Raw genomic sequence first — 27,504 nt, 5'->3', positions numbered from 1 at the left:
AATATTTCACAATAGTTTTATACTGTTTTTTTAATCAAATCACTTATTTGTTCACCCCAGAATCCTAAAACATTCATTTTTTTCAGATTTTAATTAGATTTTGAATTGGATAGGGTCAAGGTTCAGACTTTTGTACACAATTGTATGTTACTTTATTGTTTGCAATTTTCTATTGGACCAACTGAGCCTAACCCTGCAGTTCCCCACAGGTTACAATTGTGACCCAAGAATAAATCATATACTTTCACTAACTTCAAGCTTTTGCAAATGTGTTGCATTGGGCTATCCAAAGAGTAAAAAAATTATGTTTTTTCACATTCCTTCAGAGAACTCTTCAACTCCACATTCAAACATTACACTGGGCAAAATACAACCCTCTGCAGACGAGAGTGAAGCAAAGTGAGGCACAGCCCACTAGCACTGCAGGCAGTCCTGTGTTTATTTATAGGCACTTATCCCACTTTATATCACATTTGTCAATGTCAGCCCTGTGTCCAAATCAAGCCCTCTGTCAGCACATCATTAGTAAACTCTGATCCCCACTCTACAAACACACACATACACCACCTGCATTCTAGCACATGTTCGAAAGACCATGAGAACAGAAGTCTATCAGCCGCCAGGAGCAGGGATGGCCAGATATTGAGTACCTGGAAGCGACAGCAATTATCGATTATGAAAATACACTTAATTGCGTGAACTTCAAAACCTATGATGCTGATTGAAGTTCAGTAATATGTGCCAAAATGGAGCCTCTTTTTCAATTTCTCCTTTGTTTCTGTCACATTTTAGGCCTTTAGTACTTCGCACTCTGATTGGTTAGAGGGATGGCGATTTGCGGTGACCCCGCTTAGCAACTTGCGTACATGGTGACTTTCAGCCCGAGGCAACTGAATGGAAACAAAAGTAGTGGTTTAGAAACACATTTTTAAAATGTTTTGAATGCATGGTCTTAATGCAACACTCATGCGGAAAAGACGCCAGTTTGATGCATATCTACAAACGGCACTTGAGTACTCAAGGTTGATTTATCAGTCGGGTACTCAAGTAGTCAAAATGGCCTCCAGCCTCTCAAGCACAGGTCCTCTCAAATCAGGCAACAAATCACGACCCCTCCGCTTTCTCTGTCAACGAGTCACAATTTTTGGTTTCATAATTTGGGAAGTCAAACTCCTACTTTTGTTCATTTGCAGTTTCTATAATCCGTTTCTGGTGACCAACGGTGCTATAAATGCGCAACCATTTTTATTGGGTCTCCAAAAACAAAAGAGAGAATTAAACGGACACATCTTCACACCGAACAGCTGCAAATGCTGTACAAGCGACTCCCCGCAACCAGATTCAGTCACAAGATTAAAAGGCACCAGATGAGCCTATAAATAGGCAGAAAAAAACAATAACTCAGGGTTAAATTTGGAGTACAGTTATCTGGATTTGAGAAGTTTAACTACCTGTCCTTGAATTGTCTTTGCTGGCATGTGACTTTCCACACTCCTATTGACAATGCAGATCATACTATTTCAAAAATACACACACATACATGTACAGAATTACACACATGCACACCACTCTTGTACTCGCTTTTAACTATCCTTGTTTGTGACCCGGTGCATCTCCCTGATGGAGCGTCTATTTCTGCTGGGCGGTGGGCGGTTCCAGCTCGGGACCGCCATAGAATTGGCTGCAGTTGGGGTCCCCCCTCACTTTGGGGGACGAGGATATCTGGACACCAGTGTAGGGGTTGACGCACCAACACTCGCCCCTCTGTCCGTGGTTGGACATGTGGCACTGGAATACAAGAGAGGGAAGATGATGAGAGGGGTGGGGAAACGGTGGGTGTTGGGGGCTTAATGAAGCTCTTGGGCGAGTACGGGGTGGAGGCACTGGCCCAAAACAGCCCTCCCGCCTCATTTGGCCCAGCACGTCTCATTGACCCCTACTGAGCACTCCCAAAATGAGGTCATAATTGAACTGGACATAGCTGACGCTGAGACCCAAAATAGGCAAAAAACAGATTCTCAATTTTGTCCTCCAATGGCAAAGAACAAAAACTGACAGTTACAGTAATCGCAAGAGGAACAGGATGATTACAAAACAATTAAGTGTGGTGAGGTACACTGTTTTGAGCCCTGGGAACAGGGTTTGCATGTCAAAACAACATACCAATTTACATCTCTGGGACATGTTTGTCCTGGTTTAAGCTGCAACGTGTTATGTCAGGACATAGAAATATTATACCATAATTGTTAACTCACAAAGTTCTCAGTTATCAACTCTGTCAGCAAAATGTCAACTTTGTCTACAAAATGTTTCTCTTAAAATTCCTTTGTTTGGGCTGTCAGTAGATTAAAATTGTAATCTAATAAAGTACATGACATGCTGAATAACTAATCAATAACTGCATACATATTGCAAAGTATACATAAAAGCCAATTATAAAAAAACATAATATAAAATTATATTATATACAATTAAAATGATATAAAAAAGAGCCTAGACAATAGACAAAACAATAGCTTTGTATATATATATATATATATATATATATATTTGTGTGTGTGTCAACGCCTTCTCACGACCAGTAAAAGCTAGGCTAGTAAAAGGCTAATTTGTACGACCTCACTCGTACGAATTCGTACGAAATGTCTAAACCCAGTGATGGGTCGGTTTAGGAGCGGGGTAAGGAGTAGGTAATTCGTACGAATTCATCCGAATTGAGCAACTCGTAAAATATGTACGATTTAGCAAAAATCGCATGAATTCGTACGAGTGAGGTCGCATGAATTTGAACGATTTAGCCACCTCGTAAAATTCGTAAGAATTGCCGTGAGATCGGGTTGGTGTGTGTGTGTGTGTGTGTGTATGAGTGTGTATGTATAAATATATAGATATATAAACTCTATGGTAACTATACAGTATACATTAAGAGTTAGAGCTAAATAATGTATGTATGTAGGTAGGTGGATCAGATCATTTGTTCATCACTTTTAATAGCAGACTTTGGCATCTCATTTGGTATGACATTTTTTCTCAAGAACCTAAGAACCTTCAACAGTATCCATCTATTTGCTTCTCATTTTATCTCATCAGGCTGTAAGGGATGTGTAAGAGAGGTCATTAAGATATAAAAGAGATTACAAAAGAGTTCTCATTAGTGATTCTCTTTCCTCTGAGAACGTCACTACAAAGAAGGGCAAGCCACCCCACAGACAGGTTAGTCATTCAACAAAATTTTCATTAGCTTGTAACTCTCAGCTCAGATACGGTTGCCTTGGCTTTGATAAAACAGCCTTCTGTAGAGAATGTGGGAATGTTTTATACACAGTTTCTCGTTGGCTCCATCTTTGTGTCATTATTGAACCTTCCATGTGGAATTGGATAATAAAACAGCAGGCTGCTGCAGATTGAAAGGTTGTGCAATGTCTCATATTCCTATTGCCCTATAGTGAAATTAACACCCGCCGCCATTCAAATGTGGGTACGTGTTGTTCTAATCTACTGGCCAATGTACCAGGTGACCTGTAAAACATTTCAAACTGACAAAGGACAAAAAGACTTCATAAACTACTTTAATTTCATTTACAGCTTTCCTGTAGCTCAAACAGTAGAGCGTTGGCGCTTGCAACGCCAAGGTCATGGGTTTGATTCCCAGGGAAAGCATGTAAATAATAAGAATGTAAATGTGTACCTTGGAATGCAATGCAAGTCGCTTTGGATAAAAGCGTCTGCCAAATGCATAAATGTAAATGTACATAGTAACTTATCTGATGCATTTCAATTGGTATATTAAAATTGGGCATTGACAAGCTACCACTGTCTTCGAAATATTGAGGTAAGTGTAGATCATCTCACCTGCTTAAGGTTGTACTGTCCTGTCTTGTCACAGTTGGGAAACTTCAGGTCATACAGATTTTCCAGAGGCCCCTTGTTGTCATGGAACGTCATTCGGGAGATGTTCTCTAACACTTTATCCAGCTCCTGCTGACACTGGCTCTGTAAGACAACACAGACATACAAACATATATTTGAGTGTTTCTTTAACTCTTAAAACAGCCTAAAACACTTTTTTAGACTCTCACTAGTTTAATTTGTATACTAACAATGTCCAGAAATGGACATACAAAAATACAGAGCAACTCTGTCATTTTCATATATTTTCTAATTTAACATTTCCACCACATCTCAAATTGTTTAATAGCATTCTATGATGAAAATGACGTTTTTGGAATAAAATGGCAATCTCTTTTGTCTTGCCAAGGCTAATTTCATAGTTAGCATTGTATGTATCCTAAATACACACAATTAAGTAATATGTTCACACTTTTTATATTAAATGCACAAGATTACAGCTTGAGATGCAAAAAAAAAAAAAAATTGTGAGTTTATGCTATTACCGGGCAGTGTTTTAGACATCAGAAATCTCCTTTGTAAGTCGTAAAACAAATGTAAATGTAAAAAAGAATATGCTGTTGATGTGTGATATTTACCTTGATTAAAAGTTTTCTTCACACATTACATCTTTACAATCTTTATCATTTTCAAGCAATTCATATTGAAATGGTTTATGATGATTTCACTCTATTTAAATGATTCTAGTTTAAAAACTATAATTCATATTTTTTATGATATAATAAAATATTAACATAACAGGCATTCACAAAAATAACTATCAAAGTAGCAAACATGTGATGAAGGGACAGAGTTCATTTGACCTTCATATAAAAAAAAAAGAGTTAGTTTTAATAAAAATTCTCGAAGAAACACTCATATAAGGAGAGTGAGATAAACAGCAAGCCGGCGGCTTCATGAAACATTTATGTGGCTGATATTAATCTCGTACTCCAGCTAATTTTCTGGCCTGGTTCTACCTCCCCACCTCTCAACAAGGACAGGCATCAGCATCAAAGACCATTCTTGTCTCCCGTTCCTTCTCTTTTTCCCTGTATCTCTCATGATGGCTGCTCCCTGCTTGGCCCGGGATAAGAGGGCACTGGGGGAAGAGGGCCTGCCAGGGATCTTATCCGTACCGTGCGGATGAAAAGTGTTCCATCACAAAGCAGTGAACAGTCCCCTGCTGTCATCGAACATGCCGTCACCCTGACATTCTCCTTGAATGTCTGCTTTTCATTGGGATATGTAATGGTTACACTACTGATTTATGACCCCCACAGAAAAGTTGTTTATTCGGTTTGGCTTTTATTACCCTACCATTATCACTGGTTTGAATTTTTATTGCCTTGGCTTCTTCTTTTTATTGCATCTACCTTATTTTAGTACTTTCCAACATCCATTTGCTTTATCAACATATCATTTAGCCGTTTTTATTGTAGTTACTATAGCTTTCAGGTCAGCAAAACCAGAACCAGAGTGCTTCATAGTACAGATAAATGTTGTCTCAGCTGTTGTTTGTTGATGGTCACATCGATTGTCTTTTCCCAAACTATTTCTTGCACAATAGAATACGAAAATATGAGTGGACATAGGGCTGTTTTCATCAATGCGCTTAAGGCGTCCTTTAAATAGTGAGGATATGCTAATATGACAATGTAAAATGGGGAAGCTCGATCTAAATAAGTTGTCATGCAAAACCAGGGCGTAAAACTACATTTTTGCCACACCTGCAAATGGCCGGTGACTTCAGAAAATGTACTGGCCACAAATATTTGTTTTTACCAGCCACGAAACAGATTAATCCTAATAAATGTTACAAATTATTTAATCTAGAGCAGAGAGTGATTTTATTAGCCTTTTGTTGTTTGATTAACATTAACAGAAGGACTATTAGGCTGCTGTCACTTTAAGAGCTAATGCACAGATCCAATATATCCTAACTGAATACACATGCGTTTTCTTTCTCAATTATTTACAAAAACTTAAGTCATAACTATGTATACGAGCATACTTGTCAGGTGTTTTAACATAATTTGTCTGTTCAAGCGCAAGAAGATGTGAAAGAGAGCTCAATTCAGTTTTTGCACGCTGTCTGAGACGTGACTTTCTGAGCGCACTTCGGATGTTTGCGCACAGAAAACTTCAAAATGCAGGCACCAGTAATGAATTGAGTTCCCTTTCGCGTCTTCTTGCGGTCGAATATTTAAATTGGCAAGGCTTAAACTTTCAGTGCTGGTCCTTCAACTGTCTTGAGCGTTGTTCACACAATATTGCATTGTTAGAATTCATAAAAATGTTACCAGCCAACTGGCAATTGACACTGTGTCATACCTGTCAATGCCGATTTTAAATCGCATTTGGAAAATTACGAAAACTAACAGACCTACCATTTACTTCAGCAAGTTTTACTTAAAACATTTTTTTGAAGTCAAGTCAAGTCAAGTGAAGGCCAAGTATGGGAACCCATACTTGGAATTTGTCCTCTGCATTTAACCCACCCAAGTTAGTACACACAGATTAGGAACAGTGAACACACACACACTGCAAACCGTGGACACACACACCCGGAGCAGTGGGCAGCCATTCACTGCGGCGCCCGGGGAGCAATTGGGGGTTAGATGCCTTGCTCAAGGGCACCTCAGTCGTTTCCTGCCGGTATTGAGAATTGAACCCATGAACTTCTGGTTACAAGTCTGACTCTCTAACCATTAGCCCACAACTGCCTAAAAAGGTATGAAAAAAGAAAAACGACTTTCCAACTAAAGTAAATTAGCAAGAAAATGTGTCTATTGGCTAAGAGCAGTAGATGATGCCTGATAGAGATGCTGATTGGGGTGAGGTCCTGTTGTAGTGGTCACTTGGCTAAGGATTTAAGGGTCCAGGTAAAGCATGGTACAATTCCAAGAAAAGTTAATTAACTCAGTGGATTTGTGTGATGGCCAAATTCGACAAGCACTGGCCCATTCCTTGTTTCAGCAGAGGCGGGAGCCGTTTGTTCTGTCTTGGCAATCCGATTGTGACTGTTTGCTATCACCGGGTAGTGTTTTAGACATCAGAAATCGCTGGTTAATTAGGTAACTAAGGAAATTATCATATGTTTTCAACTGAAAACATAGCAAAAGTGGCACCAGAAACAGCCTTGATATGAAAAACACTCGAAAAACAGCTTACAGCTGTTTTTGCACAGTTCCAATCATGAAAATAACATACTGGAGCAATAAATTATACATTGACAAACAACCTCAGACCACAGAATTATAGCGACATCAAATTTAGAGGGTTGTACAAAGGACATACCGTAAATCTGAACCCCAGAAAACTGTGTTAGGATAATTCATGTTCAGCTGATACAGAAAAGAGCGTATCTATGCCATAGTGAGAGACAGTGTGTGTGTGTGTGTGTGTGTGTGTGTGTGTGTGTGTGTGTGTGTGTGTGTGTGTGTGTGTGTGTGTGTGTGTGTGTGTACCTACTTAACTATATTTTGGGGACAAATTTGTACCCAGAAGTGACCAAAACCTGACAAAATCTCCAAAAAGCTCCCTTTAGGAATGTCCTCATTTGTAAATCTGGTATAAAAATAAAGTACTTAAAAGTTTTTTTTTAATTGTAAAAATGCATAAAGTTTTGTGTGATGGGTATGTTTAGGGGTAGGGTTAGTGTAAGGGGATAGAATATACAGTTTGTACAGTATGAAAACCATTACATCAATGGAATGTCCCCATTTAGATAGCTACGTAAACGTGTGTGTGTGTGTATTGTGTAAGCCCATACTGTTGTGTATGTGGTGTATTAGTCTGATAACCAGAAGAGGGCACTGCCGTACTGAACACAATGACATTCAAGGTGAATACAGATCTTTATTTCAATCGGTCCATCATTGTCTGTGTTAATCTAAAGGCCCTTAGTTTCATATGACTCGCTTTAGTGTTCGTCAGTACTCAAGAGTGCTGTGACTTCTTCACAGAGGGACACTCACCTGTTTGGGGAGAAGCGTTTTGAGATCATCCTGGGGGCTGAACATCCTGTTCCTCTTACTGTTGTGATGCTGCTTCACAGCCATTTCCTTGTAGTGTTGGTAGTTGTTTTCTTTGCTGGTCTTCTTCATCAGAGGGGAGCGTGTGCTATTTACTTCTCCTGAAGGAGGGAAGAGTAGGTTACAGGATTTGGGCAAAATTCAGAATCTCTCTCTCTCTGTCTCTCTGTCTCTCTGTCTCTCTCTCTCTCTCTCTCTCTCTCTCTCTCTCTCTCTCTCTCTCTCTCTGTCTCTCTGTCTCTCTGTCTCTCTGTCTCTCTGTCTCTCTCTCTCTCTCTCTCTCTCTCTCTCTCTCTCTCTCTCTCTCTCTCTAACAATGCAATATTGTGTGTATATATATATATATACACACACACACACACACACACACATACACTGTATGTAATTAATAATGAAAAGTGAAATATATTACGTAAAAAAATCAGAAATTACATTCTGAATGCTGCACAACTCTATCAGGTTAGATGTTGCTTAACAAATTGACATATTATTTATAGAAATTTGTATTATTGTTCTCAGGTCAAAGACCGCAAGCAATCTTTTTAGTCAATAAAATCAAACCCTGGATCAGTGTCCTGGCAGTGCATCAAAGCATGGCAGAGAAAGAAAGTTAAAGGCTGGGATTAAAGACAGCTCCTGATTCGGATAGGCACAGAGGCCTGTGAAGAGATATGTGCCTTTTAAGTCAAACCATGCCTGGCAAATCACAAGTGAACTACTAATAACAAAAGCAGACTTTTATCCTTATTTAAAAGTAGAGTTTACCCAAAAATTACTTTCATTATATGGGAAAAAAGGACATTTTCAGAATATCTTCTTTTGTGTTGCACAGAAGAAAGAAAACCATACAGATTTGGAATGGCATGAGGGTGAGTAAATGATTTGAATCCTGCATTCTTCTGCAAAAAAAAAAAAACCGAAATGGAACGAAATGAGTAAATAATTATTTTTAACATAAGTTGAGGCCAGGGGCCTCATTTATAAAACTTTGCGTAGGATTTGCGTCAGAAGTGGCGTACGGATGAAACATAGGACGTGCGTACGCACAGAAATATTTGGATTTATAAAACCGTGCGCACGCACATCCTACGCATTTTTCCCTTAATAAATCACAATCAATTCTAAATGTAGCGCAGCTTTTGCGGCTTCATTTCACGCCCATAGTTGCCCATAAATAGTCCGTGAAACGCCCACAAGTTAATATTCATCGATTGCGAAATCATGGCAAACATAGAGAGGTAATCAAAAAAACGTAACTTCACTCAATGTGAAGTAGAAGTTATCGTTGGCGAGGTGGAAAAGAGGAGAAAAAATGTTGTTTGGAGGGCACAGTGTGGGCATTAGCCTACTAATGCCAAAAAGGCACTTGAGTGGCAAAAGGTTGCAGACGCCGTATGCTGTAGCCTCACAACCTCGGACTGTGGCCGAAATAAAAAAGAAATGACAAGCTACAGATGTCGGTTATAATCTACTTGGAAATGGGAAATAGTTCAGCGCAAATGTAATTTCTTGCAGCTTTCTGAATGGTTGAGACATAAGTCATACGTTATTTTATCAAAAATAAAACAAACTAAAGGCATATGCATGAAATACCTGCATGAATAGGCCTACCATGATTCCGTAGCTGATGAAGATATTTTTACTATGAAAACAACTTTCCCCAGTGGACAAATAATACATCTATCTATTTATCTATCTATCTCTCCCTAATTATCTATCTATCTGACTGACTAGCTATCTAGCTATATCTGCTCCGCCAGACGGACACATTGGCGGGAATATCAGTTTTGTACATTTCATTCTGTTTACCATCTTATGTATGAGGATGAATTGTATAACATGCCAATATTATTGCAGAACATATTTCACTTTTCTTTTTGCAAATATGTGTTAATTTGCATTTCTGTTGCAGATCGATCAAACGGGTGTTCGTGTAGGCTGTTAATTGTAATACTTGCTTTAAGTCTTCGTGTTATTTATGAGAGGCAGTATTGCCATTTATTTTACACAACGGTCTACAGTTTCACACACTTTCACGTGTTTCTTCCATCTGCCGACGGTGTCGCCATTTCTCATTTCACCCGTTTTTGTGCGTACGGCTGGGTCAGAGCTTGCGTGAAGGACCGCACATTTTACCGTCAAGTTTGCTTTTTATAAATACCAATTATTGCGTAGAGAGCGGCGTACGCCTTCTTTTGTGCGTACGCAACGTTTATAAATGAGGCCCCTGGACACTATGCCAGACGTCAGGCTGTTTTTGAGAGTTGGTCGGCTTCGTTTTTCGGTTTAATCTTCCGCACCGTTGGCTCTAGTCTGACGCCATCAGGTTTTTTGAGCCGATTCAGCATGTTGAATCGAGAGAGAGAGAACTCTGATTGGATGTTCAACTTCGCGAACGAGTCAGTGCACGAGAATAAAAGTGAAAGTGATGAAAGCGAGCAAAGAAGTCAAGACAGAAGGCTGTTATAATTTACAACATCTTACCTGAGCAATTGAATGCATGAATATTTTCATAATAACATGAGCCGACTAGAATGAAAAAAGTGATCAGCGTGATTGATATTCAAAATGGTAAGCAAGCGCTGCTTTGTTTGCGGTTTTGTATGCAGCCCTAGTTTTGGTTTCCCTTTTTGAATGACAAAAATAGACTATTATTGATACCCTGCTGATATAGACAGATATTTCCTTGCACACAGACGCAGAGCGCACATGCTAGCTGACAGTCACCTGACCTTTAGTCCTTTAGGTGTGTTCAAGTGCAGCTTTTTGGCCGAGACGCAGCCAAGGAGAGGTGACAACACTGTCAGCTTTCATCGCAGCTAGTTCTTTGATGTCGGCTTGGTGTGTCCCAGGCTTTACATGTACCTCTTGGTAACATCACTTGCACAAAGCGGGTCATTTGGACTCTAGCTGGCCCTATGAAACTCTCGCCTGCATTCAGATGTGTTCTAGGTCTGGCCCATCGACATTAAAAAGCAGAAACTCAGGCAATGAGCCCAGAGCTGCTCGCATGATGTCAGCGTAGGGTAAGAATGAGCCTAGAGATCTGAAGGAGGGTGATCGCTCTGAGCATTGTCCAGCACTGAATACTGTGGTCTAAAGTTTCAAGCCCAATTGTGAGGAACAGACCTAAGAATAGTGTCTGAAATAGCGGGTGACTTCGCCAGAGTTTGCCTCACTGAAGACATTATTGGCGGGCGTGCTTCAGCAGACACCTGCCATTACATATCCTCAGAAGCATCCCTGTTCCACACTCTCATCCCTGCGCCTACACCAGCAACACTTCCCACTCACAGTTCCTCTCTCTTTCCAAAGGCTTAGTGTGTGGGCTGTGCGGTTGGGGAGTGGACAGGAACTCTTTTCAGGGCTTGGGCCGGTTTCTCTCTCGCTTCTCCCAAGGAAGCATGACATGCTGTTGAAAAGTCAAGTGCGACTTGTGAATTTACATACTGACTCTGATCCAAAACCTAGTGAGATATCTATGTAGGGTCTATGTAGAGGCATTTTGAGGCATCATTGACATACGTCCGGCACAAAACCTGTTCCAACAAAATTTGTGTTGATTTTCAAAAACACAGGCAATCCCATAATGTATTGAGCTCAGTGGGGGGAAAAAAACATCTAATTATGGTGGACAAAGCAAAAATGCAAAAAAACAAACACAATGGATTCAGTACCAAAAAAAAAAAAACCGGTCCAACATTACATTTCTGGACCAATATTAATAACTAATAGTTTACTCTTTAAACAGCTTTAAAAAAAAAAAAAGAACTTCCCTTGACTCAAAATCTGTGAGAAAATCTATCCCGCGGTGTTGGTTAGGCTGCATTTTTAAGACCTTGGAAACATTAAGACATTTGAATGCTAATAATAGTAGTATTTATCATTTTGAAGTACTTTACAACAACAGCAGCAACATCATATACTAACATAACATTTCTGAACCGATATTAGTGACCAATATTTTACCCTTTAAACAGGAGCTAATTTATTTTTTTAAAAAGACCTTCACTTGACTCACGTTTCAAAACCAAGAATCCGAGCTCAAAATGAATCTGTTCATCATATACACTCACCTAAAGGATTATTAGGAACACCTGTTCAATTTCTCATTAATGCAATTATCTAATCAACCAATCACATGGCAGTTGCTTCAATGCATTTAGGGGTGTGGTCCTGGTCAAGACAATCTCCGGAACTCCAAACTGAATGTCAGAATGGGAAAGAAAGGTGATTTAAGCAATTTTGAGCGTGGCATGGTTGTTGGTGCCAGACGGGCCGGTCTGAGTATTTCACAATTGGAATTCACAATTACTGGGATTTTCACGCACAACCATTTCTAGGGTTTACAAAGAATGGTGTGAAAAGGGAAAAACATCCAGTATGCGGCAGTCCTGTGGGCGAAAATGCCTTGTTGATGCAAGAGGTCAGAGGAGAATGGGCCGACTGATTCAAGCTTATAGAAGAGCAACTTTGACTGAAATAACCACTCGTTACAACCGAGGTATGCAGCAAAGCATTTGTGAAGCCACAACACGCACAACCTTGAGGCGGATGGGCTACAACAGCAGAAGACCCCACCGGGTACCACTCATCTCCACTACAAATAGGAAAAAGAGGCTACAATTTGCAAGAGCTCACCAAAATTGGACAGTTGAAGACTGGAAAAATGTTGCCTGGTCTGATGAGTCTCGATTTCTGTTGAGACATTCAGATGGTAGAGTCAAAATTTGGCGTAAACAGAATGAGAACATGGATCCATCATGCCTTGTTACCACTGTGCAGGCTGGTGGTGGTGGTGTAATGGTGTGGGGGATGTTTTCTTGGCACACTTTAGGCCCCTTAGTGCCAATTGGGCATCGTTTAAATGCCACGGCCTACCTGAGCATTGTTTCTGACCATGTCCATCCCTTTATGGCCACCATGTACCCATCCTCTGATGGCTACTTCCAGCAGGATAATGCACCATGTCACAAAGCTCGAATCATTTCAAATTGGTTTCTTGAACATGACAATGAGTTCACTGTACTAAAATGGCCCCCACAGTCACCAGATCTCAACCCAATAGAGCATCTTTGGAATGTGGTGGAACGGGAGCTTCGTGCCCTGGATGTGCATCCTACAAATCTCCATCAACTGCAAGATGCTATCCTATCAATATGGGCCAACATTTCTAAAGAATGCTTTCAGCACCTTGTTGAATCAATGCCACGTAGAATTAAGGCAGTTCTGAAGGCGAAAGGGGGTCAGACACAGTATTAGTATGGTGTTCCTAATAATCCTTTAGGTGAGTGTAAAGCGATCGTGTCTCTTCAAAAAATTTGGACTAAACCGCTCAATTCATCTGGATTAGTTTTACGACCTTTTGAAGACGACCAAAAGTCTTACGGGTTTGGAACGACATGAGGATGAGTAATTAATGACAGAATTTTCATTTTTTAGTGAACTAATTTAACTACCACTTAATTTTCTGACAAGTAAAACCATTTAATTTAATATGAAATGTGATCACTATAATCATGATAAAAATCCGTAAAAACATCATACAGATAGAATAATCATTACATATATCATCTATAAGGAAAACTGAAAAGAAAAACAACTCAAGGTCATTTCTGCTCTGGTTGTATGCAACCACCCATAATCAAACACTTCAAATCTTTCACTACTGATTTGGTTTAATCTATGCATACTTCTTTAATGAGCTTAAATGGCAGGCTCTCTCCAGGATTTATCGAAATGCAGAGGTCTGACGGCAGGATTATAACTGGTTGTATTGGTTTACATTACACAATCTACTGATATACAAACATGCACTCTGCGACATGCAACATGAAGCTCTTGTAACCAGTAAGCTATGGTCAATTTGTGGATGAACTGAGGCCCACTGCATGCTGGGAAAACAACCCAAAGACACTGACATTGATTGAAACCTCTTCGCAGTTTACCCATCTGGTTAAACATTTACAGAAAATGCTCTTTCAACCCACACGGCTATGAAGAGGGAGCCGAGCAGCCATGTTGTTTTTCCAAACAGGCTGCAGTGAGCACGCTGGCTCTCAGAATGTGTCTGCATAAAAAAGTAATGCAAGAAAAACATAAGCAGCTGTGATGCCCGAGAAGCCGGCTTGTATTTGGCGCTTTTTCTTACTTGCATAACCATGTGGCCTTTTGTAAAGGTTGTAACTTCAAGGACTCCCTGTACCACGGCGGCACGAAATAACAGTGTAGAATGTAATTTAATTTCCTTTCTTCTGTGGAACTACACGACTCACAGGAAAGCTATGCCAGTGTCCGGCAAAACAGGACCAGGTGTGGGAGAGTTTTGCAAAAACTAATTGTTGGTTTTGGTGAGTTCAGATTGGCTTCCCTTGGGCATGTACAAGAGGTTTTTGGAGTTCAAATTTGATACAGCTTTTATTTGGCCTGGCACATCGTACGAATACTTGCAATAGAGTTTAAAGTCCCCCTGAAATCAAAAAGTTTTTTGGCTTTTAGTATGAATATGTTAGCCTTCCTGTAATCTATAAGCTAGTGTGCTCCAAAAATGAAATTCTCATTTAGAAGATATAAGCATTCAAAACTTACAGTCTCTCACTTCTGCCAATATGGATCAATGATTTGGATGACATCATCACTCTGCACTTCAGCTTCTCATCAGATTTTCTGTCCAATCAAATGCTCTCTAGTATCTGAAGCATCCCGCTCCTTACACCATAAATAAACGCTGAAGCTGCGGCTGAAATCGGTCACTTGTTCACACATTTACTATTTTCTACATGGTGAATGGCGCACTGTGCACTATATAGGGGACAGGAAATGATTCAGGCAGTGTAAATATGCTTTCCATTGGGGCGAATGAAGTCTTGTTTCACGTTAATGTCACGTGAAACGCTGCAGTGCGCACACAGTCTGCTCCGGTCCAGAGACTTGATAGCACAGAGCAGATCATATGTGTGAGTTGGCGTATACCAGAAAACGTATCGGACCCATTTGAATTCTGCAAAGAATGCTATATTTTAACACAAAATGGAGGAGAAATGCATTACAGAGCACAACGGCTCATCAAAGAAACTTCAAATCTCATTGGTTCTTGCTGAAGCACAAACGTGCTGCGTAACACGAGAATGAAACTCATTGGTTCTCGCATGTGAAGCTAACATGCTTGAGCTTCCATTTACCACAACTAATGTGTGAGTTGATGAATGTCAATAAAATCCTAAATTCAATATGTTCATCATATAAAGAGATCGTGTCTCTTTACTTTTTGAAGCCTCAAAGTGTCAGTTGCGTAGCTGTCAATGGAGGGACAAAAAAGCTCTCAGATTTCAACAGAAAGATCTTCATTTGTGTTCCAGAGATGAACAAAAGTCTTACGGGTTTGGAACGACATGAGGGTGAGTAATAAATGACAGAATTTTGGAGTGAACTATCCCTTTAAACTAAACTGAAAACTGATAATATAAATATAAAAGTAAGGGTGTCACGATTTCGATTTTAAATCGAAATCGACCGAAATTAATTCAAAATCTCGAACTTCGAATTAAAAAATGGAATCGTCGATGCTGCCACGCCCCCATGTCACGTCCGGTCGGCGTGCCAAGCGGGAAAAAACACGCATGTTGAAGTGCTGCGAGTCTGGTCAACCTCCTCTAACTTAGCTACAGCCATTCAAAAGATAGCATGGCAACTGCAGATCCAAATTAAACATGATTTAATGACTCATAAATGTAAGTACACATTGATGGCCTAAGACACGAAACGAGCGGTTTGTGTGAGAAAACGAACAGTATTTATATCGTTTTTACTAGGGATGCACGATGATATCGGGACAACATCGGTATCGGCCGATAAAAGCTTAAAATGACCATCATCGGCCGATATGAATATTTCTGCCGATGAGCCTTGCCGATAGGGTGGCGTGTTTCCTATGCGCACGTGACGACTGTGAACGAAGCATGAGCGCCAGCAACTTAAACTTCCAACTAGGGGTGTGCGTCTCACGGTTTTTGATCGTGCTTTTGAAGAAAAATCAAAGTATCGTGCATTATATCAGTTCAATTCTGGCGCCTTCATCTCAACATACTGTACAACGCGACGTACATTCACATCACATCACATCACATGTAAACGCAGAGGTAGAGTTACACTCACGGGACACTGCAATTCACAAAAGTTCATTATTTGCATGTGCGTCAAAGTCTTGCTAGTTAAACATGTCATTCACGTGCTGATGCGCTGTTCTAACATGCGCTTTTCTGAGCGCGTACACCCAAAGCCTGTCACAGCACCTGCATACTGGACTAAGTTATCTTTCGAGTCTTATTGCGCTAATACTGTCAAATACACACAAGGTTTACATAAAGTTGATTATGTCTAAAGTGAAAGCAAACAGAGAAGATCTACTTGTCAACTGCGTGTATATTAGACGCGTCGCGTGCAGTTCTTAAAGAGACAGTAATAATATGCTGCCGCTTGTCCTTAAAGAGATACTGCACCCAGAAATAAAAAATCTGTCATTATTTACTCACTCTAATGTTGTTCCAAACCTGTATTCATTTCTTTCTTGTGCTTAAATATACTATGGAAGCAGTAACGTGCTGTGAAGTCTTGTCATGGGTAGGCTGTGACCTATCAATGTGGCATATTCACAGGGGCGTTATTTGCCGCTGCGATCGGTGGCGCTGTTACAGTGTATCTCGTGGCTCACGCAGTCTTCACATGCACGCGCGCTTCAATCCGTTTCGGAGACTTTTTGTTCGTTCCGGTGAAATCACAAAACAAAAATGTACACAAACGTGTCCCTGCTTAATATAATACAACCACTGATGAACATATTCGGTTTTGATGAGAAAAAATATATATATATATATATACGAGTGCGGATTAGAACCCAGAACCTCTGACATGCTCGGCAAAAGTTCTACCACTGGACCATTAGATCTACCATGGACATCAAATTGTCAAATCTATATATTTATTCACGTGATTCATTCATTTATACACACATACGCGCACACACATACACCTGTCCCACCCACTTTTTAAAACAAAGTTAACCCACTGACTGTATATTCATTCAGGTAATTTAGCAACCCAAGTTAATATCAGGCATCACCACATCGCTGCCTGCATACAGAGCAAAGTCAGAATCGCGGATTGAGTGAGAGCGAGTGGATCACGTGATATGAAGCAGTCTCGGTCTCTGCCTCAATGTTGATAATTCAAAACAGCATGAGAACTGACTGCGCATGCGCACATCTCCGTAAACTACGTTCTATGGACCAAAGAGGCACTTGCGAACCTCTGCCTCAATGACCATGGCCTTGAATTTCCTGCATGAAACAATGGTTTTTAGGAGCAAACTATGGCAAAAGGAGTATTATATAAGTATTCCTGATTTTTTTTGTTACAAAAATTAATATTTGGAATAAAATAAATGCAATTAATAATGTGGTGAATTAATAAAGCTCTTGGGATTAATAAATGTAATGTCAGCATTTCCTTTGGTGAGGCACTGCCTACCCTGCCTACCCTGACCGCACGTCCCTGTATGGAAGTCACTGGAGTACAGCAACTGTTTGGTTAGCCACATTCTTCCAAATAACTTTTATTTTCAACAGAAGAAAGAAATTTATTTGGGTTTAAAACAACTTGAGAGAGTAAATGATGACAATTAAAATTTTTGGGAGAACTATCCCTTTAATGTTAATAAAACAACAAAACACAAAGAGGAAATCACTCACTGCTCTTGACTGAGAACTTTAAAAGAAGCTTTAATAAGCTTTTTGTGCACTTATATATCGGTATATAAAAATACAAATATATCGGTATCGACATCGGGCAAAATTAGTTTGAAAATATCGGCCAATATCGAATATCGGCCAAAATCCAATATCGTGCATCCCTAGTTTTTACCTCTTGTAACCACAGCCACGTCCAAGTGATCTGAGGGCGCGGACGCTTCAGTCTGTGCAAGCGTTGGAAAGTCATTAAATCATGTTTAATTTGGACTTCTCTGTGCATACTCTTTGAGTTGGTGAGTGACCATAGACCTGCATTATATGACTGACAGACAAGAACGGTTTGACCTAAAAATATCAAAATTGAAACTACTGCGGAAACAAAGACACCTACATCTTGGATGCCCTTGAGGTAAGCTAAAACATACCAAAAATTAATTTCAAAGTGAACTATCCCTTTAAAATCTCCCGGAATCTAGAGTGAGCGAGCAAGAGACAGCGAGACAGAAAAAACTGTGCTCCAAACCGTATAGCACGCGCACGCGCAGAGAGGGAGAGAGCGAGAGACCTTGCGTATGTGCCTCATGAAGCGCATGTAAGACAGAGAGCATCCTGATTGTCTGGTTTCGGCTTTAAAAAAAATAAATGTAAGAATCGAATCGAAACGTGACCTTAGAATCGAAAATTGAATCGAATCGAGGATTTGGAGAATCGTGACACCCCTATATAAAAAAAAAAATGTAAGAATCGAATCGAACAGTGACCTTAGAATCGAAAATTTAATCGAATCGAGGATTTGGAGAATCGTGACACCCCTATATAAAAAAAAAATGTAAGAATCGAATCGAACCGTGACCTTAGAATCGAAAATTTAATCGAATCGAGGATTTGGAGAATCGTGACACCCCTATATAAAAGATCATTCAAAATATGAATAAACTATAGGCCTATAAATACTAAAATAACATTGGAAGAGAGCTCGGGTTTGGTCCAAACAAAGTGTGAAAACAGCTGTAAGAGCTAGCTGACTTATTTCCCCAATGCTTACCACTTCTTCTACTGTTCTGTCCTACAGGAACTTTCACTGGTGTCCTCTATCTGTCCTCTACATCATTGAAACATCTGTTCGGTGTCTTAGTATTTCGCACTCTCTCTGATTCCACTTAAGAAAATCGTTCTGAGAAGTAATTTGTCACCATCCTCTGGGAGCACTTCCCCGTTTTTTTCACTCCCCCCATTTGATGAAAAAGCGTTTAAGATTTCATTCAACCTAAACTAGCCTCCCTGAGCCTCTTCTCAATATACAGTGGATCGTGCCAGCACATTTCTCTGTCTTTCTCTTCAACTCTCCCTCTCTCTCTTTTATCTTTTCTGTAATTGCATATGCAAAGACTAAACAGCAATGTTGTACGGTCATAAATCAGAGGCCTACTGAGGGAGCCTCGATGATTCAACAGCCACTGTGCACGAAGGAAATGTTCTCAGCAGACGAATGAGATTCAGTCCTCGATTCTGCTTTTGAGTGTATGTGCTTCTTCTGATCATTTATATATACTAAACACAGATTTCAACAACAAAAAATGTAGTACGAGATGCCGGTAAATGAAGCACTGCTATATAGGTTTCTCACGAGTCATGCAGGCATTCAAAGGTGTTACACGTAAATATACGGAACAAGAACTCAATAACTGAAATCAGTGAAAATATGCCATCACAGCATTTAAATAAACATCAAATTGAAAAGTCCTGTGTCCACTTTTTATAATAACAACAAACAACATATAATGTATAAAACAGAACATGCTCACATTACAAGAAAATATCAATATATTGTGATTAACAGTTATTTCAAATTCATAACACTGACATGTTCAATAGTGCAAAGTGTAACAAAACTTTCTCTTTCACTAATATGCATATCCAAATTTAGCGTGCGTGCGTTTACATGACAATGATGTACTAAAACCGGGAAAGTTTTTCCTTTGCTTTTTTCCACGTACAGACACTGTATTATGCTTTCCAGGCCAGTAGGTGGCGATGTTACTTTGTAAAGAAACGCTATGCGCCTACAGACTTTATTTATTTATTTATTTATTTATTTTTTATACTGTAAAATACTTCTTTTTTTTTATTATTAACTTCAAATTCAGAAAAGGGTACAAATCACAAATAAGTAATCAACATATACATAACAATATACAAAATGCGCCTACAGACTGAACATGTAAAACACATGCGCATGACGTCACAGTTTTCACAAATTCGTGTTTTTGTATAGTTTACACGGAGAGGATGAGACACTTTGAAATCCCTTTTCAGAAGCTTGCGTTTTCATGCCCACAAAACACTTTTGTTGTGTAAATGAACGGCTAAATTTTTTTTTTTTCTATTTTTAGTTGAAAACAGTGACAGGTTAATATGTTATATGCGTTAATATGAATGATTATTGTAATTTCAAACCTGTATCTTTTTATTTATATATATATATTCCTGTGTTAATCATCAGCAAGCAATTTGATAATCAGTTAGAATTTGACAAATAGCATTTAAGTTTTAGACTTTGAGGAAACAGCTTGAAGTCAAGTTTTCCTCAGGAAATGCCTTGGATTCATTTTGTCATGCAGTGTTGATCTATCTTCACTTGGCACCATAGCAACTACAGCCTCCTGAGTGTCAAGAACTGCCTGAGCTTGAGCATTTGACAAGTAGTTGAGCAACAAACTTATAAAACTAAGCGCAGTGCTAAGCTCGGGTCTCAGGAATATGCTTTGCTATGTAAGCTACCATTAGTTTACAGAAATAATGTCCACCCTCCATGATGATCTCAAGCCCCCCCCTGCGATGATCTGGACGAGAGGTATTAATACAGCCTCACTGCTACTAGAATTTGTTTTTTCCAGATATTTTAGAGTGAGTAGACCTGTTGCAGTCGACATTGACATTTTCAATTGTGTATCAGTCAGGCAGGCAGCCAGATTTATAGCAAGTAGTGAAAGATAGCTGGATGTGTCAGACTGTGTATTTTGCTGACGCTTCATCGTCTCTCCAGTCTGTGGGGTGGGTTGTCTGGGATGGCCTGAGGTAAAAAGAGCCCAGGAGTTTTTTTGTTATTTCAATTGCTTGTTTGACACCCATGACACTCCAGATGCCATGGGGTAAAAGTAAAGTTATGGCGCCTACATGGAGCCTTTCTGGTGTCACAGGTCTCGACAAGCCGCCGCCACCCAAGGCACTGGAAAGGTGTTGAAGAGAGCGTGTCTCTGCATATCAGACCCCGGAGGGTTCCGAGGGCAAAACACGTGATACAAGGAGAAAGAGGAAAAGACTGAAAAACAAACATGAGATATAAACCGCAATGGTATTATGGTGGCGAGGAGGCTGGATTTTCTGGAGGGAATCGGTGCAAAAGTTTACATTTGCATCTTTCTACTTGCTTTTATCTAATGACCCATGGCTGTCTTTGCAATCCCAGTGTCCATTTTATTTTAAAGTATATTGATCAGTATAATTTCCGATTTATCAGACTTATTTATCAGACAGATGTTTCCAGGTTTTGTGTCATTTTATTAGAAGCAACTTAAAGTACATTGACTGATGTCCACAATGAGCAGTGTAAAAATAATTGCTAATTCAAAATATTAATAAATAATATAAATAGTATATAAATAATACTACAATAACACCATCTTGTAAGTATATAAATAATACTACAATAACACCATCTTGTAGCAAACCTGCTGTTAAAGTAATAGCTGACTCAAAGGTATTTATTAAGTCATTATTTACTCACCCTCATGCTTTACCAAACCATTATGATTTTCATTCTTTATGAAGCACAATAGATGAAGTTAGGCTGAATGTTGATGCTGCTTTTTATGCCACACAAAGAATTTTTTAACGCCAAGACCCAAAAAGTATCATAAAAGTGGTCTATACAACTCATGCACTATATTTCAAGTATTCTGGAGTCATATGATAATTTTGTGTGAAGCACAGACTAAAATTACGCCATTTTGTAATAAAACACAAGCTGGACTAAAAAAAAAAATTAACTTTGGTTGAGGGGTGGATTATTGAATAACAGCTTGTCTGTCTGTCTGTCTGTCTGTCTGTCTGTCTGTCTGTCTGTCTGTCTGTCTGTCTGTCTGTCTGTCTGGATGGATGGATGGATGGATGGATGGATGGATGGATGGATGGATGGATGGATGGATGGATGGATGGATGGATGGATGGATGGATGGATGGATGGATGGATGGATGGATGGATGGATGGATGGATGGATGGATGGATGGATGGATGGATGGATGGATGGATGGATGGATGGATGGATGGATGGATGGATGGATGGATGGATGGATGGATGGATGGATGGATGGATGGATGGATGGATTGTCAGAAGCGTCGGGCACAGATGGAGAGACTCAGGAAGAAGTTACAACTTTTAGAATGAAACTGGACGTTTCTGAATGGTAGTGGATACATTTATGTAGTTGTTGTAAAGTTAAGTTGATTCAACTCATCGACTAGCATCTACCATTATGTTAATATAAAAAATCTTTCAGAAACAACTTTTGTGCAAACCCAGAGTTGAACTGACACTCGTTTGTGAAGCAATCCGGCGTAAAAGGATTTGCGCAAATATATAACACTAACGAATTTCATCGGCACATTTCTTTCATAAAAAGAAATTCAACCACGGTGTCCTCAGTGGCTCAGATGCCAGGAGTCTATGGAGACTATTGTGTTCATTGGTACATCCAATAACAGAACAATTGTAATGTTTTTGGCACAGACATTGTATATCTCTAGCTGCTACAGCGAGGAAACAGAAATGGCGGACTGCTGTGGCTCACACAGGGCGAGATCTATGCTAATAAAGCAGATCGTCACCAGTCATGGGCGGAGCTTCCCCCTACTCTCTTAGGAGAGAAATCTGGAACCGCTCGTTTGGAGAGACTGTTTATGATTTATGGGGATTATAAAAAGGAGTGGGTGGATTTTTACCATTATAGGCTGGTTGTTTACTCACACTGTCGACACACATGTGTTCAAACACCTTATAAAAGTGAATTTTGCATAATAGGCCCCTTTTAAGTTCCATGCTAAAGGTCACAATGATAGAGGTCCTCAGATGTGTACTAGGAACATATTAGATGAATAATGGTCATTCACACACATTGCAAAATAGTTATTTTCGAAATCCATATTGACTAAACATATTCAAGACTTCTTGTAGCAGATCCGAAGTCAAAGCCAAGGGAGCATTATGCAAGTCGGCATCTGTGCACCGCTTAAGTGTCATTACTAAAGATGTTCCTCTCATCAGGTCCTACAGCACGCTGGATCATGTCTGAGGCAGCCGCTCGACATATGAACAACGCTAACTACAGGTGGTGCAATCTGCTCACAGTTGAGGCCACGCACAAATCTACACTCAGCGCAATGATGCCAGATGATTCTGAATCTAATTCAACAGACTCAGTGCAGAATGAGCTTTCTTTTGAGATGCATTGTGCCAAATCACCACAGTTAGTTAAGGCTACACTGATGAGTGCACACTAATGCAGTAACAACACAAAATGAATACCTCTCGGCGTGTTGCGAACACAAAGATGAGGATCAGAGGTCCTGCATGTAGCACCTTGTAGTGAGTTTTCATAATTGCAACATTCATTCAGAGTTCACTGCATTAATTAGCCTTAATAGACAACATAATCGCTATTCATTAGATCAGCATTAATTTGTGTTTTCTTTTCAGCAGAAACAGAAGTACCGGGCCAGAATGGGTCTAGCCTTTGCTAGCAAGATTTCCACATGACTTTCAGTAATCATACTTACTCACTCACAGGACTTACTGGTTTGATGCTGATTTTGAATTCTTCCCACAGAAAACAGTGAGAAAAGAAAGACCAATGTGCTTATTACTGACCGGAACAAGCGCTGGAACTGAAGATCGGACCAGTTTTAACAAATCAGATAGCTATCTGGTCAGTAAAAACACATGAAGTGACCCAGTGTGAACTGGCTATTAGGTGATTATAGGCTAAATGTCCAAGTTGAAGGGTGATTTTTGCACACACACACACACACACACACACACAAAAAAAGTATCATAATAGTCCATACGACTCATACACTATATTTCATGTGTTCTGAATCTGAAGCCATACTGTAGCTTTGTGTGAGGATCTTGTGCTATATGCAAATTTAACGGAGTTCACGTCAGCGAAAGCAACAGATATGAGCTCCATTTTATTTATCATCAGCTAGTTTCAAAATCAAGGGGAGACATAGGAAAGAAAAATCCATCTCGAATGCGTTTTGAAGGGCATATCAGATAGCTATCCGATCAGTGAAAATGCATGAAGTGACCAGGTATAAACAGGCCCAAAGAAAATAATACAGGGCCAGAAAAACATGAAGGGGAGTAAAGGTGAATTTTTATTTGAACTATCTTTAGAGCTGGCAGTATTTTCTCTTCATTAGAAACCTGCATTGGAAAGGGCTGGAAATGAGCAGATTAATTGCCGGTGCTGGGCAACCCTGTTGCTTTTGGTATCCCAAAATACACCATTCAGACAATGCTCAGACAGTATAGTGGGGCAGATTCACAATGGTGCTTGCAAAAGTCCAATTTGTGCAGGGCGACATTAGCCTTTCACCCCTGATTTCTTGGAAAATTCAACAACACAACAGTATAACGGCTGCCAATTTGTTTCAAAGCAGAGGCATTTGGCACAGTTTAGACATCAGTAATTTGAAAATTCTTTATTTTATTAGAAATCTAGGTCACATATTTCAGTTGTATGGCAAAGGTTTGGAAGCGCTCATCCTGGCCTCTAGAGCAAAAGAGACGGCCTCTGATGATACCCAAATGAGATCTGAATAATGATATTATCAAGGCAAAAGGCAGCATTGTGCAAGATACATTAGGACTGTGTTCCTACAGCCATATTCAGAAAGGAATAGTTGACCCTGAGAAAGTTTCAGTTTCAAAGAAATGCCTTTTTTCCTCGTACAACCTTGTAAAAAAAGGAGGGATGAAACTACTGTTTTCTGGCTAACTCAATGTGTTTAGTGATCCATGTTGTCAAAACCCTGGAAAAAATTGATTTAAAAAAATAATTGCTTCTCTGGGGACCACTGGATTTTAAAAAGACAGAGAGAGAGAGGCTGATACGAATAAAACGAGAAAGAATGGCAAACACGTCACAGTGTCAACAGTTTAACAGGTGATTTGTTTGCTTACTGAGGAGATCAGTGGACCCATGGTCAACTGAATTTCAACACTGGTCATCCCATTGCACCTTGGTTTCAATAACAATGTTATATATCTCCAATTGCTTCTAAAGCAGGTATAAAGAAGCAGACCTCAAAAGCCTAAGGCTGCTGCTGCTTACTGATCTAATCTGACTGTATTACACCCTAAGGACCATAACAATAAAAGCATGGATAAAGCACCATCTAACCTACGTAAATATAACAGAGTTCCAACAGATTTTTACAATGAATTTCCATGTTTTCCAGTTGTTTGTGACTACCAGATAAGCTTAACGTAACTAGAAGAATTTGGGCCTGCAGTGACTACAGAAATGTCCATTATTTTTCCAGCCACATTCCCATCGGCAGCAACCTGCAGCAATGAAAGAACTGAACCCAGTACACACACACACACATTAATATATATATATATATAAACTCGTGTATTCCTTCTAAGATACATAAGTAGAGTGCTTAAGAATAAAATAGCCTATTATTTATTTCTTAAGGCATTTGCCTATGTTTTAAAAGTTTATTTTATCAATTTCTAGAAAATGAAATATTTGAACAACTGTCCAGAAATGTCCATGACTTTTTAATATTGCATTAATTCTCATGACTTTCCCAGAGAAATCTAAATTTTGACAATGTCTGACATTACCATGTTTTCCATGACTGTGAGAACCCTGATATAAATCAAGCATGTATGAGCAGATGCACCAGAAGCAGTTCAGACAGAAGTTGGTGATCTAACAAAGGGGCTGTATAAACAATCAAACAAGATGGTGGAGAAAAGGGTGCCAGAACAAAGACCCTGCACTGATTTTTGACTCAGTGTTGATTACCCAAGTCCTGACACATGGAGAAAAGAGGAGACATCAAAGTGCAACATCATCCGTGTGATATACTTGTATGCGTATATTTTGTCAGCGGCTGTGCATCATTACATGTTCACAAAGTCTTGAGACTCACCACTGTGTCCTGACTCCTGGTTGGTCATGGTGGGCTCCAGGTCCACTTTGTTCTCGCATCGTCCTAGTCCCTGTATCAGCTGTTCCAGTGGTAACTCTGAATTCGCGCTAGGGTAACACCTTAAACCGCTCCCGCATCTCGGCGTATAGACGCCGCACAGCTCGCCCTTCTGCCGTGCGCAAACCGGACAGCAACCGCAACCCGGTTCCCTGACAATCTCGCAAGAGGTGGTGATCTTGGGACACGCCGCCTGGCGCTCCGCGGTGCAGCTCGGGCAGCGGAACACGATCTCCCCGACCGAGCCGTGCAGGAGCAACAAACTGCAGAGCAATGCACAAAACATGCCTTTATCTTTAAGACTGACAGATGTCGGGATTCTGCAGGCGACTTCAGGTGGAAAAGTAAAAGTGCGTTTGGGGACAGGTGAGGTTCGCCGGAGAGCTCTGCTGGGTCCTATTTGCTGTCATGTTACTCCGACGTGACATCACGTCAAAACCTAGTCAAAGTCAAATGAAGAGTCGATATAGTCGGACTGCAGGCTGTTTCATCTGCGAAAGATACGCTGTTTTAGATGAATGTTTGTTATGATTGATTCTACTATCATGTTTCTTAAGTTGAAATGACCATAGTAACCATATGTCTGGGCTAGCCAAAACAACAGCATTCGCCTTCTATGTTTATTGTTCTAACAATACAACCAGTGTGCGATTTAAACATTGACTTGATTGGAAGAGAATTTTATGGAAGCTTGTTTCTGAATAAAAATTAAAAGAGGTAATTGTGACTTTTTATCTCACAATTCTGACTTTTTTTCTCGCAATTGCAAGTTTATATCTCGCAATTCGGACTTTTTTTCTCAGAATCGCGTGATGTAGGCTAAACTCGCAATTGCGAGTTATAAAGTCAGAATTGTGAGATATAAACTCGCAGTTTTTCTCGCAATTGCAAGTTTACATCTCGCAATTCGGATTTTTTTTCTCTTAGAATTGCGTGATATAAACTCACAATTGCAAGTTATAAAGTCAGAGTTACAAGATAAACTCACAATTCTGACTTTTTCTCACAATTGCGGGATATAAACTCGCAATTGCGAGATAAACTTGCAATTGCAAGTTATAAAGTCAGAATTTTAAGATATAATCTCACAATTCGGACTTTTTTCTCACGCTTGCAAGTTTAAATCTCGCAATTCTGACCTTTTTCTCGCGATTCTGAGTAGTTATCTCGCAATTCTCACTTTTTTCTCAGAATTGAGTTATAAACTCGTAATTGCTAGTTATAAAGTCGAGTTGCTGGGAAAAAATACTTTATTCTCAGAATTGTGAGATACAAACTGGCAATTGTGACTTTATAACTCGCAATTGCGACTTTATATCATGTAATTCTTTATAACTGGCAATTGACTATGCAATTAAAAAAAAAAACATTTCTTTTTCTGTGGCGGAAACGAGCTTCCATAATTTTCTGTGAGTATGTGATTTATACATTTATTTGATTGGAAGAGAATTTTATGGAAGCTTGTTTCCATAAAGCTTGTAACGCAAACCACTCGAGCGGCCTGGTGCACACAAATTTATTGACGTGATATTTGTGTGACGTTTTG

The 27,504-nt window shown here is 39.7% G+C and overlaps 1 protein-coding gene across 1 annotated transcript; it reads right to left on the bottom strand.

Annotated features, from left to right (window-relative positions):
- Nucleotides 1-1,162: 1,162 nt before the first annotated feature.
- On the bottom strand, nt 1,163-26,403 carry igfbp2b (insulin-like growth factor binding protein 2b). Its single transcript, XM_056264000.1, has 4 exons — nt 25,902-26,403; nt 7,869-8,026; nt 3,853-3,993; nt 1,163-1,788 (listed from the first exon to the last, which is right to left on the bottom strand). The coding sequence occupies exons 1-4, from the start codon at nt 26,242-26,244 to the stop codon at nt 1,630-1,632; spliced, it is 801 nt and encodes a 266-aa protein (XP_056119975.1). The 5' UTR covers nt 26,245-26,403; the 3' UTR covers nt 1,163-1,629.
- Nucleotides 26,404-27,504: the final 1,101 nt, after the last annotated feature.

Source organism: Rhinichthys klamathensis, unplaced genomic scaffold (genome assembly GCF_029890125.1).
Source record: "Rhinichthys klamathensis goyatoka isolate OS25496 unplaced genomic scaffold, OSU_Roscu_1.1 h1tg000212l_1, whole genome shotgun sequence".
Classification (NCBI taxonomy): domain Eukaryota; kingdom Metazoa; phylum Chordata; class Actinopteri; order Cypriniformes; family Leuciscidae; genus Rhinichthys; species Rhinichthys klamathensis.
Note: the sequence above shows the minus strand (reverse complement) of the source record. Positions and strands in the feature narration are given on the sequence as shown.

Excerpts from the sequence above, each read along its gene's own strand:
- igfbp2b (XM_056264000.1), bottom strand. The coding sequence starts at position 26,244 with ATGTTTTGTGCATTGCTCTGCAGTTTGTTGCTCCTGCACGGCTCGGTC. Across the intron at positions 8,027-25,901 it reads CCAGGAGTCAGGACACAGTG|GAGAAGTAAATAGCACACGC; the intron begins GTGAGTCTCAAG and ends TCCCTCCTTCAG. Across the intron at positions 1,789-3,852 it reads GACAGTACAACCTTAAGCAG|TGCCACATGTCCAACCACGG; the intron begins GTGAGATGATCT and ends CTTGTATTCCAG.